Here is a 17194-nt window from a genome sequence, read left to right as displayed (position 1 = left end):
TCTTGTTTCAAGTGATTTGTAACACTTCATGTACACTAAATCACAGCATAAGTACAGTATGTATTGTACGATGGAAGAATGTATTTCACAGGAATTCTGAAGAGTAGCTTCAAGCATGCTTGTTTGCTTCCCTTATTATCAACCACAGTTACATTAACCCTTTTTCTATATCTTTGTTTTGATCTTATAAATACATATACTCAATTGTAGCAAATATATATTCTATTAGCATGTAGTGATGACAATTAAAGTTTAATCCTGAATCTGTGGAACTTGTAAAAAAGCAGTCTTAGTTGTAAGTCTTGACAAATCTTACAGAAATTTAAAGATTCTCCTATTTGTTGTATTTTCTGACTAAAAGTCAAAGCATGCTAACTGTATCTTCTAGCTGTTACTGTAAGACAACCCATTTGACATCAGAAACTCTTATGAGGTAAGACTACATATATATGTGTATATATTTTGATTCTCACCAAGTTCAGTTCATTCAGTAGAATTGATTGAAAGCTCTTTGGAGCACACTGCTGAATTGTTTCTGGAGCAGTCTGCTTAATGAGGGTTCTTATTTATGAACTGTTAAATACTAATATACTGGCAGGAGAGTTGTATGTTTAGTTTGTCATATCTGCAAGAGTATATAAATGCTGCCTTTGTCAGTAGAACAGCTGCAGTTAAGACTGAATCTCTCAGCAAATCCAAAGTCTGATAAAGGACAAATAGAGGGATAGTTCTTGCTTGGCATGTAACAAGCAGGAAAGTGCAGAAGCCAACAGGAGATTCTCCCCTCCCTTGTACTGCTTCCTGTATACTGTTTCCTTATGTTTTTGCCCAAAAGATATTAGATTTTTTTTATTTATTTATTTTTTACAAAAAAAAAGAAAATCAGTGCTACTGCAGCTCATACATCTGCTGAAGTTTTAATATAGTCTGTAAAGACTTGCTCTTGAACTCTAACATGTGACTCAAAAATCTTGGTGTTCCTTTGGGGTCTTTYGGTCCACTCGAAGAACAATGTTGATCACTACTGCCTGCAGCAAGGAAGGATGATTATGTAATTAAGGTTCACGACTAGGATACAGACTTCATGGCCAAGTGATTTTCTTTGTAGTTGMGTTTTTTTTTTTTTCCTTTTAAGGTCTGTAAAGGAAATGATGACATACCTTTAAGCTACTTTAGACCTTTGCAAGATGTTTGAATAAAAGGTGCCCTAGAAATGGCAAAACACTTCTACCAAATAGTAACTCTTCAAAAGAAACAAGAGCTGGCTGGAATAAGCCTATTAGCAACTGATGCTAAACACGGTGCAGTAATATGGATAGGCAGGTGCCTATTGTAGCAGGTACTCCCCCCCCCCCCCTTTTCTGAATATGCTAAATTGAAAAGAGTAGCTGTTACTGCATAGCACAATAGCGGTACTTAGAAAAGCAGCTACATGGAAGGTACTGTGCTTTAGGTGACCAGACTGTGGCCTTCTTGCAACATGAAAGACTCTTAAGAAGAACTTAGCTTTACTGAAGCAACAGTCAGGTTGCCAACTTATAGCACTACAAGCTACAGCCAACTAAAGGCTCCAGTAGAGCCTATCTTGAAATACACTCTGCTTCATAGGAATTTTCTAGACACATTCCAGTTTAAGCACAGCTTGAAGAAGTTATTTACAGGATGTTTATAGATTGTGTTATGCAGGAAGTCAGACTAGATGATCACAGCAGCCATATAATAGGAAAAAAAAAAATCAAAACAAGCTAGAAGCCAGAAACTGTGCATTTGTTTTACAGACAATAGATTTTTTTTTTCCAGCTGCAGAGACTTAAGCAAAGGTAAAAGGAGAATTTGGGTTAGTTAGTTATGGGGAAATAAAATAGCAGCAACAGTAGTACCTTCTAATTTACAGCAGAACTGCAGCCAGATGACTTGCAATGTGGACAAGGTGATTGTACGCTAATGCCCTGATACAGTGACAACGTGGTCAGAGGTGGGTAAATGAGAGGTAAAACAACTCAACTCAACTCCTATTTTAAGAGGGAAGTTCTGGGAATGAGTCATCAGCAGAGCCTTTCTAGCAGACCATTGCTGCCTCACAGCAGCCTGCAATAGCAGTAAACCTACTGCTAGAAGCTGTTTGAGGAATTCACTCAGCTTCATCAGTTCAACTACCCTGGCACACATGTATGCAGCCTTGAAATTGTTTTAACTGCATCTTCAATCTGTAGAGATGAAACTGCTAGGCATAATCATCTTCCCTGTCTTGTTTTTGCCGGTTCCAGAGTCTCTTCTGTGTTTTTTGTGAATTCAGACTTTGCTGTACATAGAACCTACTTGTCAAAAAAAGAAAAGTTGCCATTAGAGAGACAGACTTGGGCTTCCTTAACAGCTGCTGTAAATTCAGTTGACAAAAGGAGAGCAAGCATTTGTTGGTCAAATCACTTTAGCAGAAGAAAGGGAAGGACAAGTTATAGCCATCTTCTAGCAGAGTTATGCTTGTTCTGTCAACGCAGGAAGCTGTAGCACAGAGGTACTGCCACATACTACTAAGTGTTGAGAACTCTCTAATCTCCGTCTTCAGATTCATCTGACCCCCGTGTTAATAGGCACACATACTCCCCTTTCCATACTGATGGCTAACCTAACTGCATCATGCTATCAAGGCAGCCTCAAGGGATACACAGGGGTATTCTGTCTCCACATGTCTTTCACCATTTGTCAGAGTTATTAATTCCCAAGCTCTGTGAGTATCTAGCACAAGAGCAGGTGGGTAAGAGGCTACAGGTCTATCACTTCATATGCCTGAAGACAAGGCTTTTTTTTTTTAATTTTTTTTTTTTTTTAAAGCCAAGAGAACACATGCCAAACTACGAGAAAATGCTTCAGGAAAAGAATGTTTATTGTCCCACTGTACAAGACAGCATACTCCTGTTCAAGGCACCATGAGCATCTCTAGGGAGTTGAGCAAATTTCTCACTGGAGAAGTAACAGCTTCTCTCCCCATGCGCGTACAGGCTACACTACAGGGCCCTCCTCAGCAGCATAATCCACTGCTTTCAGGTGGAACTACAGCAAGAGGTTTAGATTACTGCCAGCTCACTTTCAGTTTCCATAAACTRCATAACAGTTGAGACCAAACCTGCAGTCCTGTCTTTCCTAGTCAGCAGTGAGYTTATCACTGGATTGAATGCAGTGAATGGAAATACCCTTAGTTTAGCATTTCCCCTTTGCCTTTGTATCACAGCATGCTGTCCCATGACTTGGGCTTTTGTTGTGCAGTACATCCATTCTGCTATAATCAGACCTGCATTAAGTTCTAAAGGGTCTGGATGGAAGAAAGAAGTGTTATGCCCATGTTTTAGAAAACAGGCTGACCTCARTGAGCAGTGGGTAAAGTTGAGAACTTTTTGCTGATCACTGCTATTCAGGTGGGAATGTCTGGGATTATAACAGACAAAACATTGACTTCAATATCATTCAAAAGCAAACAGAATGAGAAACAGAATAAGACAGAGATCCATTCATTGCACAAACTTTTTGCATTCAGTCCTGCATTCTAGTCCATCCCTCCCTGTGTCTTCAGAAAAAGAAACAAAAACAGAAGACCACACAAACGCAAAAGATTTATGGAAAATTGACTGGGATGATCAAGGGCATGTAAACTTAAAAAAAAAACCAAAACACACAAGCAGCAATTAAGTAGGCTTTCCATGACAAGACACCATCACAGGGAGCTATGCCAGAAGTCTACAAAATTACGTGCAGCTTGGAAAGTGGGAATGGGGATAGATCAACTGCTGATCTCCTCCACTGTAAGAAGCAGGGACACCAAACGAATCTAGCAGACAGACCCAAAGCAAGTGAAGAGACATTGATTCTTCACAAAATGGGTGGTTAAGTTACGAAAATCCTTCCCTTGGTATGTTATAAATTCAGAAGGTAATTAAACAAGCTCAGAGGAGAAAAGGTAATTGATGGGTGTTAAACACAAAGCCAAAATTTGTGCTAAGACCTTAAGCTGCAGTCACTSAAGGCTGGGAAACTATTCAGAGAAAATACCACTGTAATGCTCAACTTGCTCATATTCTTAGACAACATGTTTTGGCCACTGTTGGAGACAGGATGCTGCAGTAGGTGGGTATTTAGTCCAATTCAGTTCATATCAACTGGGTTATGATCAAGCTTATTTTAACAGATCAACCTATTTTACTTGACATGCAGTTAAGGAAACAAARTCAACCAGTTCAGAGCAGCTAGACCGTATTCAAGGGTGTTTTTTCCCCTTTATTTGCTTAAGAATTTCAGAAAAGATGTAGTTTTGCAGATATTTGTAACTAATGGTCTATGCCRTGCACTTGATTAACAATCTAAAAATGCAAGAACAACATGGCTTATGAAAGAGATTAAGAAATTGCCTCTAAGTTTAATTAAACAAGGCCCTGCCAGATTACAGCAGGGTCTGCATCCCCCCTGCCCCCTTTTCTTTTTTAAAGTGACCAAGGAAGGAGCAGAGGGGAATGATAAATAGTTATTGATAGAGTTTATAGCTAACAAACTAGGAGAGTATTAAGTGATTAAAATAACTTGTCCTGAGACAACTGCTCTCTGCCCATAATAAGCAAAAGACTCCATATTTCTGGTCATATTTTTGACATAACAAGTAAAGATTAAAAGCCCAAATACAGGATTTTCTCTTCCTGTTTTGAATAAGTTTTCTGTACCCCAGATTTCACAACTCTGCATAAATGTTACAATATGTACTTTTGCCAGTCATGTGAGCTCTGCAAGGAGATACATGCTGCCTTCCCCTCCCCAGAGAGGAAAAAAACCCCCAAACCCCACGACTAAATTATAGAGCATCATACAAAGAAAGTAATTCCAGCCAGCCAAGCTTGTGGATTAGTGTTCCAATATCAGAATTTAAGCCATTCCCCCCCCCCCCCAAAGAATATTTGCAATCTGAAACGTGTACTGCAGCTGTAGGACTATTTGTAGTGTCCTGTCACCAACAAATTTTTCCTGCAAGAGGCGGCAGGATGCCAATTCCAGTTCCCTCTTGCATTCTCCTCTGCCACCCAAACTCTTCCTCCACCCCCCCAAATGTCTCTTGCCTCCTCCAATGAAATATTATCACAATTTTTCTCTCCCTGTTCCTCTGATAAACCAGTTCACCACTTTCTTCTTTGCTTTTCCCTACTATGGAAATAGACCTGTTCTCTCAAAAACTGTGCTCTTTTTACTTGATACCAGGTTAGCAGGACTACTTCCCCCCCACCCCCCCTTCTTCATTCTAAGCAATGAGTGCAAATTACAAGAAAACAAGTTGAGTTGATTCTGAATCTATAGCTCCCAAAAACATTATTTCTGTCTCCTGCTCTAAATCTCTTCTGTGGGCTGGACTCACCTTCCTATAGTGTGCTGCAGTATCACATCAGCCTAACTGCTGCAGCAGTCCTGAGAAAGTCTAACAAAAGAGGCTAACAAGGGGAGCTGAACTACAAGTTAATGGAAAAAACAACCCCCAAAACCAAACACTTCATTGGAAAAGCTACAAGATTATATTTGTCCTTAAAAGTTTCTTTGATCAGAAACCCAGAGTTCTGTCAAGTGACATTAGAAAAAACAAATGCTGTGAATAGTTATAGCAGGAAGAGCTCAGTTAGCAGGAATGCTGGGCTCCGGATATCTAATTCTTTGATCTTTCCACRTTACCTTTTAGGAGATTAAAGGATCTCTCTACACTGGTAGAGAGAGAGTGGCACAAATACAGTGGTACAATAGCTTAATTTATTTTACTATAACAATTCCTAGATCAACCTAGATTAAATGAAGAGTTGGCTGCAATCTACAGACTGGCTCTTCCCCTATTCTTAGCCTTCTTATAGAAAGTAATTATATCTGGCCTTGAAGCAGCCAAAATTGATATGGGTGACAGCATTTCTATCATTCACTTTCTTCCCACTCCTCATCTTTTCTGAGAACAGCCCGCTTTCTGTTCAAGCTTATGCATCCTTGTCCCTTCCCTCAGGTGCTTCTTCCCTTAATGAGTCCTGGTTTTGCCTCCGTTCCCAAATTTCACCAGCCRTCCAAGCCCTCTGCCAATTAAGCACTGCATTGTGTGTCCCAGAATGACCCTTTCCAAATTCTTTCCTTCTAAGTCATCGAGCGAAATACAGAGCGAGCCTGTTAGGATACCATTCCACCCATTGCACTAGCTACTCTTCCCTCTGCTGCCAAGCAGTCTGTCCGAAAGTCTTCTCCAGTAAAATTCCTACTTGGAGAATGGAAAGTTTCTGGCACAGAAGCTTTCATGAAGTTAGTCAAATGAAAACAGAGGAAATTAATAGAACTTGTGGTACTACTCTGAAATCTTTGCTGCCCAACGTAACTTCTTGCTCTAACACACTGGTCACGTAAAAAGGTGATTTCCAAGCAAGTCAATACTGTCCAAAACAGTTTTCTGTCAGAACTCCTAGACTAATCTCAGACCATGAGCTGTTCTGTTTTTCTTTTAGATGCCTCTGGGCTTCTATTTATTGCATTATAGATTTACAAAAACTACTTTCAGAGCTGAAACTTTGTATTTGCTTTTAAGCCCAGAATTTAAAATGACTATAATCCATTTATGTGAAGAAAAGCAGCATTAGAGAGAAGAATATTGCTCAGAATCAGAAACTGATCCCTGCCCCCCAGTGTAATTTAAGTTTAATCTTATCCATTCAGCCTGTTATAAATTATTCTGACCAAAACTGTGTTGCATTTAAAGTCTAGTCTCAGCTATAATGGAAGATTTTAAAAGAAACACTTGAACATAATTATATTGGGTAAACACATTTTGTTAGTGTTCATCTGGGCATATTTAATTAATATGGCTCCCTAGCAATCTTTACATCATCACAATACTAGCAAACAAGACCACCTACTTAGCAAGTAGGTTCTGAGAGAAAACAAACATTTCATTACAGTGCATCTTAAGCTAGCTGACTTCCCTTTAAGGGATGCTATGCAATTATGTAATCAAAATCCCACCTTAGGTGTCTCCCTTCTTTCATCTGCTCAGAAAGAACCCTCTTTCTACCAGACTACACAACCACCTTCAGAGGATAGTCTCTAAATCAACTCAGTCCTTAGAGGGAAGCCGGGGGGGGGGGGGGAACGACAACAGTTACATACAAACATAAGAAAACCACCCCAAAACAAATGTTTTTACAAGACAGATCTGAAGTGTCCAAATGCATTTTGTGAATAGGCTTAGACAACTCTGAGAAGGCAACAACTTCAGATTCATTACCTGTACTGAGAACACCATAAGTAAAACAAAGGACAAACATACCTCACAAATGTCAACATTTGGCTAAAAGCCTACTTGAACACAGTAATAGAAGTTTCTGATCTGCTACTTCACAAAAACAGGTTTCCAAGAAACTCCTATGTTATTTTTATTATTTGCAAATGGTTGCTTGCACAGATACAAAAGTCTTTCCTGCAACATATGCGCTGCCTGCCTTAAAGCTGCATATTTTCTACTGCCTACAGAATCCTATAGGATTCTGTGTAGGCTTAGTATCTTTAATGGAATGAGTTTTCTACTAGCCAAAATACACTATCACTTAAGTAAAATAAAGACTGATTTAAACTTTAGTATATTAGCTGTCAGACATCTCAGAACAGCCGTATTAAAAAAAAAAAAAAGGCTCAAGCAGACTCAATGGGCATAGGTACCTTACACTGTTCTTGTGTACTCTGCATGTGCACTAGCCTAAGAGCATCTTGACAGCTAGCACATTACATGCAAGAAGTTAACACCAACAGCAGAYGAGCTTTTGGCAGGCAGTCATTAGCCTCGCTTTTGTGTAATGTCTAGAGACAGCTGGGCATAAAGCAGCTACTCCAGTATGACTGCCATTAGAGCATTGCTGAAATAACCATCTCATCACACACAGTAATGAAACTACATTTTATTATAAGCAAAACCAGCTTTTAGACTGCTAAGAAACCAGGACCTATATACTTCTGAAAGAGCTACCCACATAGCAACTGCTATACTTAGAAACTAGTACTTCCCATTAGAGAAAAAGTAAAAGCATGGAGTGTTACACAGAAACAAAACCAAACCCAAAGGTAATTATAGAGAAAAAGCTGACCTCAAATGAATTATGCACAATCTGTCATATCCTGGTCCTTCCATACAACAATAATCACTAGCTCCAATCCCCAGTACTTCAAAACGAAAGTGATTGGTTGTAACAAACTTTCTCAATGTTTTCTGCTTACCAATTCCAGACAGGCAGTTTGGCAAAGACAGTCTATTACAGTCCACACAGCGTGCTCTTCAAAAACATTTTGCCATTTCTTTCTTCCAAAAAGGAAAATAAAACAAAGTCACCGAATACATACACTGCATCATTGTAGGCAAAAAAGGGACTGATGCAGTGAAAAAGCTACATAGATCAACAACTCGTAGGCAACAGCAGAGGCATCTGACACCAGGAGCGTGRAGAAAGGCAGGAAACCACCATCTTCAGTATTCTGCATTGAAAGGGTACTCCTTGTGATTTTTGCACCTGAAAAATCAAAACAAAGTTTTACCTCATGGCTGAGGTAAACACTATATACAGCTGTAGTCACTGTGAAGATCAACCAAAGCAGGAGCTCAGCTGTATAAAAGCAGTGACAGTTTGTCCCAGATTGCTGTTTTCCTTGGTGATGTGTTGCATCTGTAAACTGAAGAATTCTTGAGTGCCTTCCTGTTATTCAGGCTCAGAATATTCACCTCAATTCAGAGGTGATGGGACCTAGGTGCTTTGTAGATAAGTCAAGTTTACACTGTTTACTAGCTGAAAGACCTTTTTGTAGCCTATCAACAAAGAATTCATATCTGACTTTAGGCTTCCAAGCTGCAAATTCCTGTATTATACTTATGTTCACCCACTTCATATCACCCATGAAGAAAATAGTCAGTTTTATAACATACTACAGGGCATGGCAGAAAGTCCCAATAAATTCTACAAGCAAAAATAACCACGACACGGACTGTCTCCTGCTCATTTCTCTAATACGGCCAAAAATCAAAATTATGAATTAGAACTCTTCTGTTGGAATTAAGATTAAAAAAAGCTTCATAGAAATTTTGAATTCAAAATGAACATGAAGCTTGATTTATGTTCAATGTTTGGTTCATATAATGTAGATTTTCAACCCAACTCCGAAAAATTATTTGGGGGATTAACCTTTGCAAATTTGAGTCTGCATATACTGAATTTCACCCAAACCTATTATCTATAGCTTTCTATACAAAAAATTCCCTATACAAAATATTTAYAACTTAAGGGTTGGGGAGTGGGTGGGGCAGGGGGGGGAAGCCACTCACGTGCTCATTGCACAGACTCTCCAGTTTCTGTTAAAGCTGAGAATGGTTGCCATCTCCTCTTTAGTCAATTCAAAGTCAAACACCTAACAGGAGAAACAGCTGGAAGTCATCTCTTGGAACAACCCAAAGATTGTGGGATTCACAAGATTCAAGAGCAAGTCCACACTGGAAGGGTGCTGGTTAGAAGGAGCGATGGCCTCATGCAAGAGCGAAGGGGAAAAGCAGTCTGTAGGCATTTCCAAGACTCCACTGGCAGGGGGAGGAAAACACCCACCCACCCACCTACCCACCACAGTTGCAGGTAATGTGTCTGCTGTTCCAAGAAGCTGGGTGAGCAGTCAGTGTTGCAGCATGCCTCCATCTGTGGAGATTGCATCTATCTGTCCTACTCCAAAGGAACACCTGGAAGACTCTCCTGTAACCCATTAATCCAGCTGGGTTTCTTCTGAAATCCTGATGTCCAATGTCAGTCAGAGATGGCTGAATTCAGAGGAGCAACTTGGTGTACGGACACGAGAATGATTTTCTTAATGTTGCTTTGCCCTACGTAAGACTTTTCTGGCATGTTACTGCACTTGGGCTCCATGTGAGCCCTGCCTGCTGATTCATGCACAAGCACCAGAACAGGAAGCATCATCTAAGGTGACTGTTAAGGTTACCAGTGCACTGCTTCCAGGAGCTCTGTTCACTTCTGCTCTGTGAACTGCAGTTGCTACTTTAGCCCTCACTAGACCATAGCTAAACAGACAGAGAAAAAGCCCAGTGCTCTTGTCTGAGGAGGACTTGGGAAGGGTAAGAAAGGATTGCTGCTTGCTCTGCAGGGGGAAGGACTGCCGTCCCTGAAGGGCAGCACCCAGGCTGCCATGTAATCACTCACCTTGGAGTTCTCCACAATGCGCTGTGGTGTGACAGACTTGGGAATCACAACCACATTTCTCTGGATGTGGAACCGAATGAGAACCTACAAGAGCATATCAATGGGTCAGAGACAAGATGGCTCTTGGTCTGTAATAAGCAGAGCCTGTCCCAACAGCAGTTTGCTGTAATGTGCATGATTCAGCAAAAATAATTCATTTCTACGTATCAAATGATTCCTGTACTCGAGGCCTAGACAGCACTTCTAGAAGAGCAAAGAGAGACGTGGTAGAGCCCACAGAAAGGTCTCCTTTCTCCTCCCCCATCCAGTTTTGGGACAGTCASTTCCTTCCCTTCACACCCAGACTTTAAGCAGTCATTGCAAGGGTTTCATTCTCTGCAACAGCACTTGAGATTGGGAAACAACATCTGAAGATGGGCTGAGAATCTGCTGCTTTTTGAGTGTCAGAGTCCCTTCAAGCACACACTGCAGGCCACACACCAGGAAAACACCTGCATTGCTACTGTACACCACAGAGGGTGTACAGCTCACAGGGAATGAAGAGTCAGGCTGTACCCACARCCTGTTGTTTCCTTACAGCTGTGTTCCAGGAAMCAGTACCCTATGCCCTGCACCACCTCTACTTACCTGTGCTGGGGTTTTGTTGTGCTTGGCTGCAATCTCTTTAATCTTGGGGTCATCCAGAAGGGAAGGATCCTCTGGCTTAGCCCTGTATGGAGAACAGAAGGCCAATGGTGAGGAACCTCTTTAGCAAGACCCTACCTAGCAACAGAAGGCCACATCTAGCTGAATGGGTAACAGTGCAGTTGCAGTCTCAATGCTTCGAGCATCAGTCATGCCAGCTGCCTTGCAGATTGCAGAGCAGTCTTACCATGGCCTGTCTGGAGAGCCAAGAGGACTGTATGCTGTCACAGCAATCCCTTTGGACTGGCAATACTTGATCAGCTTCTCCTGGGTAAGGTATGGATGACATTCAATCTGCCAACACAAGAGCACAGAGACTGACAGCGGCAGAACTGCTGTAACTTGCTCCAGGGATCTTTTAAGCCAATCACAAGCTGACTTTTGTTTTTACGTGATATTATGCAGCCTTTGTTCTGTATTTCCCCCTTCCTTTTCTACTGCTTGTAGTAGTAGTGCACCTTGCAAGTGAAGTGGTCTAAGGACTGTAACACCACTCTTTAGAATTACCTGATTTGTATTGTCCCCAACATAAGAAACCATCACCCGCATAATTGCTAAAGTGGGACAGCACAATAAAATCSACATCCAGAACTGTGTAAAATCTTAACAATAAGATAGCAGAGTAATACAAGTACAAGGTTCTCTTTTCTTCCTTGTTTAAGCATGCCATAATGTTTCTACAAGTAGCACATTAACTTTAATACTAGTATTGTTTAATTCTCTTTTATCTGCTTCATATCAGTACTTGTGTTGGATACTTGCAATCTGCAAATATGAGAATGATTGCTACAGATCTTAGACCTTCAGATTACTGTCCATTATAGAATCTTTTCTTAAAGACACATACATATGCTTATTATCAGTTTCCATAAGAATACCTATGTAACTGAATTCAGATTGCTTATCAGTGGATCCATACTCTATCAATTTAATGCACCAGTATACAGTATACTACAGACGTTATTCACGTATCAGAAGGCAGCAAATGAACATGAGCAATTAATACTTTAGATAGAGGGATTTTCAGGGTAATTGCGCACTGAGGAGCACCACTTTTCTTTCATCAGGCAAAGCCAAGAACCTTTTTGACTGTATTGTCATTCAAGCCTTCAAAGTAGCTACCACCGCATTCAGAGGGGAAGTCCCTGGAAACTTATGCTGCTGGCAGGTGGAGCAAGAGACCCTAAAACATGGGATCACTTTACAGCCTTTTTTTTCAATGGTTCTAGCTACTTGCTGCTATCTGAAGCCTGTGTGGCTGTTTCCTTTCTGGGGTGTGGTGGAATATTAGACACAGAATGTGTTACTCAGTTTTTAGGACAAATTACACATACTTATTTTTCTTCAGCAGCTCCAGAAACTCAACCATTCATACAGTAACAGAACATTTAACCAAATTGTTTATTCTCTCAAGTATTCAAAAGGCAGAATTCAGGCTATATCTGGAACAAAGGATGTAATGCAAAGTCATCCTTATTTCTCCAGTGTAGCTCTAGCCAAAAAGCTTCTGAGCTTCAAGTCTTATGTTTGGACCAAAGTGAAAAGCCTATGAAGTACATTTAAACTACTATTAAGCTCCTTACTGAACTAAACTAGTCTCATTGCAATGTACCTGCTATCTTGCCAGCTTCATTTCTCACTGAATTAAGTTGATATGGATACTGACTGCATTTATAATTTAATAAGAATGGGAATGTCACTGAATACATGGGCTGGACTACATACAAGCCAAATCTGAGTGGAAAAGGGTTTGTAGGAAGAACTATCATCTTGTAAAAGACAAGCTTTCAGGCATGCAACTTTTTCTTCAGAAGCACTACATTTTGAAGCACAGACTGAAACCAAGTGCTCTGAATTTAACTCTATTACCATAATGAGTTGAGAAGAATTGTAGGCACAGAAGAGATGATAAAGCTCAGTATCCCCTGTGCAAGAGACAGAGGGGTAATTATCAACTACAAGGTTCCTTGGCAGCCAGGAGTGGCAGATGCTGAAAGATACAAGACTTCTTTCACATCTCCTAGAAGTGCATTGAGCCTGATAATGAAAAGAGTTATGAAACGTTGAAACATTTTGGCAAATGCAAAATTCAGGTATGTTGAACAGACTTTCAGAAGACTCCCATTAGCTTTCAAAAAAAAAGTGTTAAAATCTATTCTAAGATATGTCCTGTTTGACAAGAGYGCACACTGCAAGTTGTTAAGTTTGCAGGTGACACCAAATTGAGGGGACCAGTCAATACACTCAAGGGCAGGGCTGCCATTTCAGAGGGTCATACTCAGGCTGCAGGAATGAGCCCAAAAGGAACCTTAGGAAATTCAGCAGGGATGAAGGCAGAGTCCTGCCTCTAGGAAGGAAGTGCCCCTGCAACTACACAGGCTTGGGCCTGACTGCTGAGGGAGCAGCTCTGCTGAAAAGGCTGTGGGGGGCATGTTGGGTGASTGAAGAGTTAACACGACTGAAAAAGTCTGCCAACTGATATGCTCAAGGCTGCAGACTAGAAGAGCTACCAGGACTAAAGAACTCTGCCATTTGACAAGGCCAAGGAATCTGCATGGACCTGCAGGGAGGGGAGAAGCGATAYGGAGGTGTTGTGGTCTTGCCTCGCTGGCAGGGTCCCTCCAAGCAGACAAACAGTCCTGTTATGAAACTCGCAGAGGTCAGCAAAAGCAGTGTTTGCCCAGAGTCCCAGCCGTATAAAAAGACACTTGGCAGCTAAGAGAGTTTGAGCAGGGACGGGAACGTGACCTGACCATCCTCTCTGGCTGGACCATGAGTACTCCCCCCCCTCCCCTTTTCTTGGGATGCTGGGTTAAGGTAACTCCTCGAGGTTGAGAGCCCTCTCACTAAGAGAGTGAACAAGAAAGCTTTCAAGTACGGATAAGCAGTGTTTCCAATTACTAGTGCAGTAATCTATTTCGGGCTATCCTTTCTAAATCAGTAATCAATGATTTCGGGCTATCCTTTTCCAGGCTATCCTTTCTAAATTAGTAATCGCATTATTTTAATGGATGTTACTAATCTAAGAGCTTGCATGAGGAAGTAAACAGTTTATTACGTTACTGTCTCAGTCGTTACTATCAAACCTTCGTAGCGTGACATGGCAGCAAGCTGAATGCTAGCCAGCAGTGGCGCTGGCAGCAGAGACTGCCAACAGCTTCAGCTGGGGCTGTGTGGGCAGGGACCCAGAAATAGGTCATGGGAAGGGATCATCCCCCTCTACTCAGCACTTGTCAGACCACTTCTGTAATACCGTGTCCAGTTCAGTGTCCTCAACAGAAGATTGACAGACTGGTGCAAATTCAGCAGAGGGCCATCAGGATGGCTGGGGTCTAGAGCTGTATCAGGAGAGGCTGAGGGAGCTCGGCCTGTACAGCCTGGAGAAGGGAAGGTTTCAGTGGTCCTAATAGCAGCCTGCCCATACCTACAAGACAATGAGCCAGGCTCCTTAGTAGTGCATGGTGGGAGGAAAAGAGACAATAGGCATAAGAAGAAACAAGAGAGGTTCAGAGGATATAAGAAGATTTTGCTACTCCTGTGAGGGCAGTTAGACAGTAGAGCAGGTTGCCCAGAGAGGCTGTGCAGTTTCCATCCTTGAAGATTTTCAAGATCTGATTGGATAAAGCCCTGAACAGCCTGTCTGATCACAGAGATGACCCTTCTGTGAGCTGGAGGTTAGACTAGATGATCTCCTGAAGTTCCTTGCAACCCAGCTTTTCTATGATCTTAAGTTCTGATCCAAACGTTGTCCCTATACCTGGACATTTCTACTCTATGGACTCCCTTGCAACACCATTTCCTCCTTCCCCCCAACCCTCATTATGTTAAAAAACACACAAAGTGTGTTCCTGTTCAGTTTCCTCGCTCCTGAGTTAGCAACAGGAACCACAATCTCTTCAGTTTGGGAGAGCTGCAAACTGTCAGAGCAAAAAGGTCATCTGGCTTTCTAATAAATCCTTGTATACCTATTGGGGTTTACTCTTCTGAAAGACAGTTTTATAAAGCTCATCTCTGAATTCTTTAACCTGCCAAAAAGCATGCTCTGGAGCTGTTCCTTATCAAGTTTCCTAGCAGTAGTGCACCAATCCATTAAAAATAACGGTRCCTTGTGCATCCAGAAGTGGTTGTACAGTAGGATTAAGAGTATACAGTGTATCTACTCCATTCTCCCTTTCTCTAAAATTTTATTTGATGATGAGATCTTGATAATCCTTGAAGAACATTCACCTGCTGTMACWTAGYAGCCTACCTGGTTATTTGCAGGCTTGTATTTCAGTCCTGGCTTGTTCAAGATCCTCTCAATCTGTTCATGGTTRAAGTTGGAGATTCCAATGGCTTTGACCAGACCAGCATCCACCAGCTCTTCCATGGCCTAACAGAAAGGGCAGCAAAGTCATCATCATCAGGTATACCAGACAGGGCCTGAAGACAACCTTCTTCCTGACATGGCTTACTTCCTTCATGAGAAGGATCAAAATGACTGTTTGGACATGCAGAGTTCTTGATCCTTTGAGGGGGAAAGAGGAGCACTGGCATATTTGTGCTACGTTACCCATCCCAMTGAAGACCCAAGTCTCATTCTTTGAGATTGCAGAAATTAACACTGAGTTAGAAGTGGAAAATAACACCCCCCAATAATCCACTCTTGTACCAGCAAATCTTTCCAACTAATTCTGCATACATGAGATAACAATTCTGCAACTGCTGAAGGTAATGAGAACATGGAAAAGACCAAGGACAGAAAACATCATTCTCCCACAGTGGCTGAGCTTACCTCCCACGTATGTAGAATATCAGTGTTGCTGGGGATAGACATGCCTTTGTCATCTGTGGGAAACAGCTCCTCTCCTGCCTGTTAGCACAAGAGAAAACTGCTTGAAACACTCTGTTGGGATGCTAGCTTAATGCCATGACAGCTGAGGACTAGGACAACAAGCTTTTAGTGCAGAAAATAAGTTCTTGTTCTTGCCTACATTCTTCAGTCATTCCTTTCTCCTTCACGTGGAGTTACTGCACTTTTGCCAGCAACCAACCCAGTAAAGACAGGTACTTCTACCAGAGCCAACAATGTGTTGGCTCTCCAAAATACATAGAAGTGGAGTGTCTTGTGTCCCTGCAGAACTACAGACAAGAGCTGCAGCCAAACACAGGTTTACTTTCTGTATTGCTTGATTATGCCCCCACAAGAACAGTGTATTTTTTTTTTTTATTAGAAGGTATTATAAGGATCTACTTAGGACCTGGGAAAATATGGTTGGTTTATACCGGACCATAGTTGCTGAAGAGTGTACTGTGTACACTGACAGGTATGGGGAGGCTCATTGTTAAGCTGGTGGCTCCAGAAAAACTGGAACAGTGCCCCTGTTATGAAGTAACCATGTGTCTCATCTTTGTTCAAAACTGTTTTCTACTCATACCACATTATTACACTACAATGCACTTTCACTTGGATAGTTATGTCCATATGAAAATAACAATAACATACAAACTATGAAAAGCATTTGAGGATCTTGTAAGCAAAAGTCAGAATGGAGATTTTGGTCAACAGTGATTTTTGATCAACTCTTTTGCATGCAATCTGTGAAAGAGTTCAACACTAAAAAGCTTCACCATTTGAATTCTGAGGTCTGTGGAACAATAAGGTTCCTACAGGAAAAGTCAGTTCAATGTGTACCGTATTAAGGACACAGTGATTGAAGAGAGAAATGGAAAACAGAAACATTTGCTCTTGCTCTGCGATTCTGTAACATGCAGAGAAAAGACTTTCTGTCAGGCAGCAAAGTACAGAGCTACTTCCCACAAGGAGAGAGTCAAGTCATTGTCAGAGAAGCATACTCTGGGTTTGTAGAAGACAACACATAGTCTAAGAGACAGCAGTATAACTCATGCCTGCAGCTAGGAGACCTGCTCCTACTTCTAGGACTGACTCTCCCAGGATCAAAAGGGCAGAGGACACCATGCAAGCWGCAAACTCAGAAGCAGGGATCAAGAGGCTGGCTCACATGGCCGGAGTAAAGCTGAACGAGCAGCTCTAGAACAGTGCTGCCACACACAACAGATACACAATCTTTCCTGGTTGGAGCAATGACTGAGTTGTAAAGTTCTTCAAAAGTGCCAGTGGTAAGAGACAAAACTTTTAAGAGGCAATACTGTTACTGTACCTTAAACCCAAGAGGCCAGTGGATGAGGTAGAGATCCAGGTAATCCAGTTTCAGGGCAGCAAGAGTCTTCTGGCAGGCTCCCTTCACCAGAGGTTTGTCATGGAACGTGCACCAAAG

At 41.5% G+C, this 17194-nt stretch overlaps 1 protein-coding gene across 1 annotated transcript; it reads right to left on the bottom strand.

Moving 5' to 3' along the window:
- Nucleotides 1-7923: 7923 nt before the first annotated feature.
- LOC112968278 (aldose reductase-like) lies at nt 7924-17188 on the bottom strand (the record flags this gene model as incomplete). The annotated part of the gene is made up of 8 exons (XM_026070355.1): nt 7924-8549; nt 9356-9438; nt 10233-10316; nt 10860-10941; nt 11104-11210; nt 15166-15288; nt 15691-15768; nt 17078-17188. Coding segments are annotated over 8 exons (711 nt in total), but the record flags the coding sequence as incomplete, so codon positions are not given.
- Between the last annotated feature and the right edge of the window lie 6 nt (nt 17189-17194).

The sequence above is a fragment of the Apteryx rowi genome, unplaced genomic scaffold, assembly GCF_003343035.1.
Source record: "Apteryx rowi isolate R43461 unplaced genomic scaffold, aptRow1 scaffold_31, whole genome shotgun sequence".
NCBI classification, from domain to species: domain Eukaryota; kingdom Metazoa; phylum Chordata; class Aves; order Apterygiformes; family Apterygidae; genus Apteryx; species Apteryx rowi.
The sequence above is the reverse complement of the archived record's forward strand: the minus strand, read 5'-3'. Positions and strand labels throughout refer to the sequence as shown.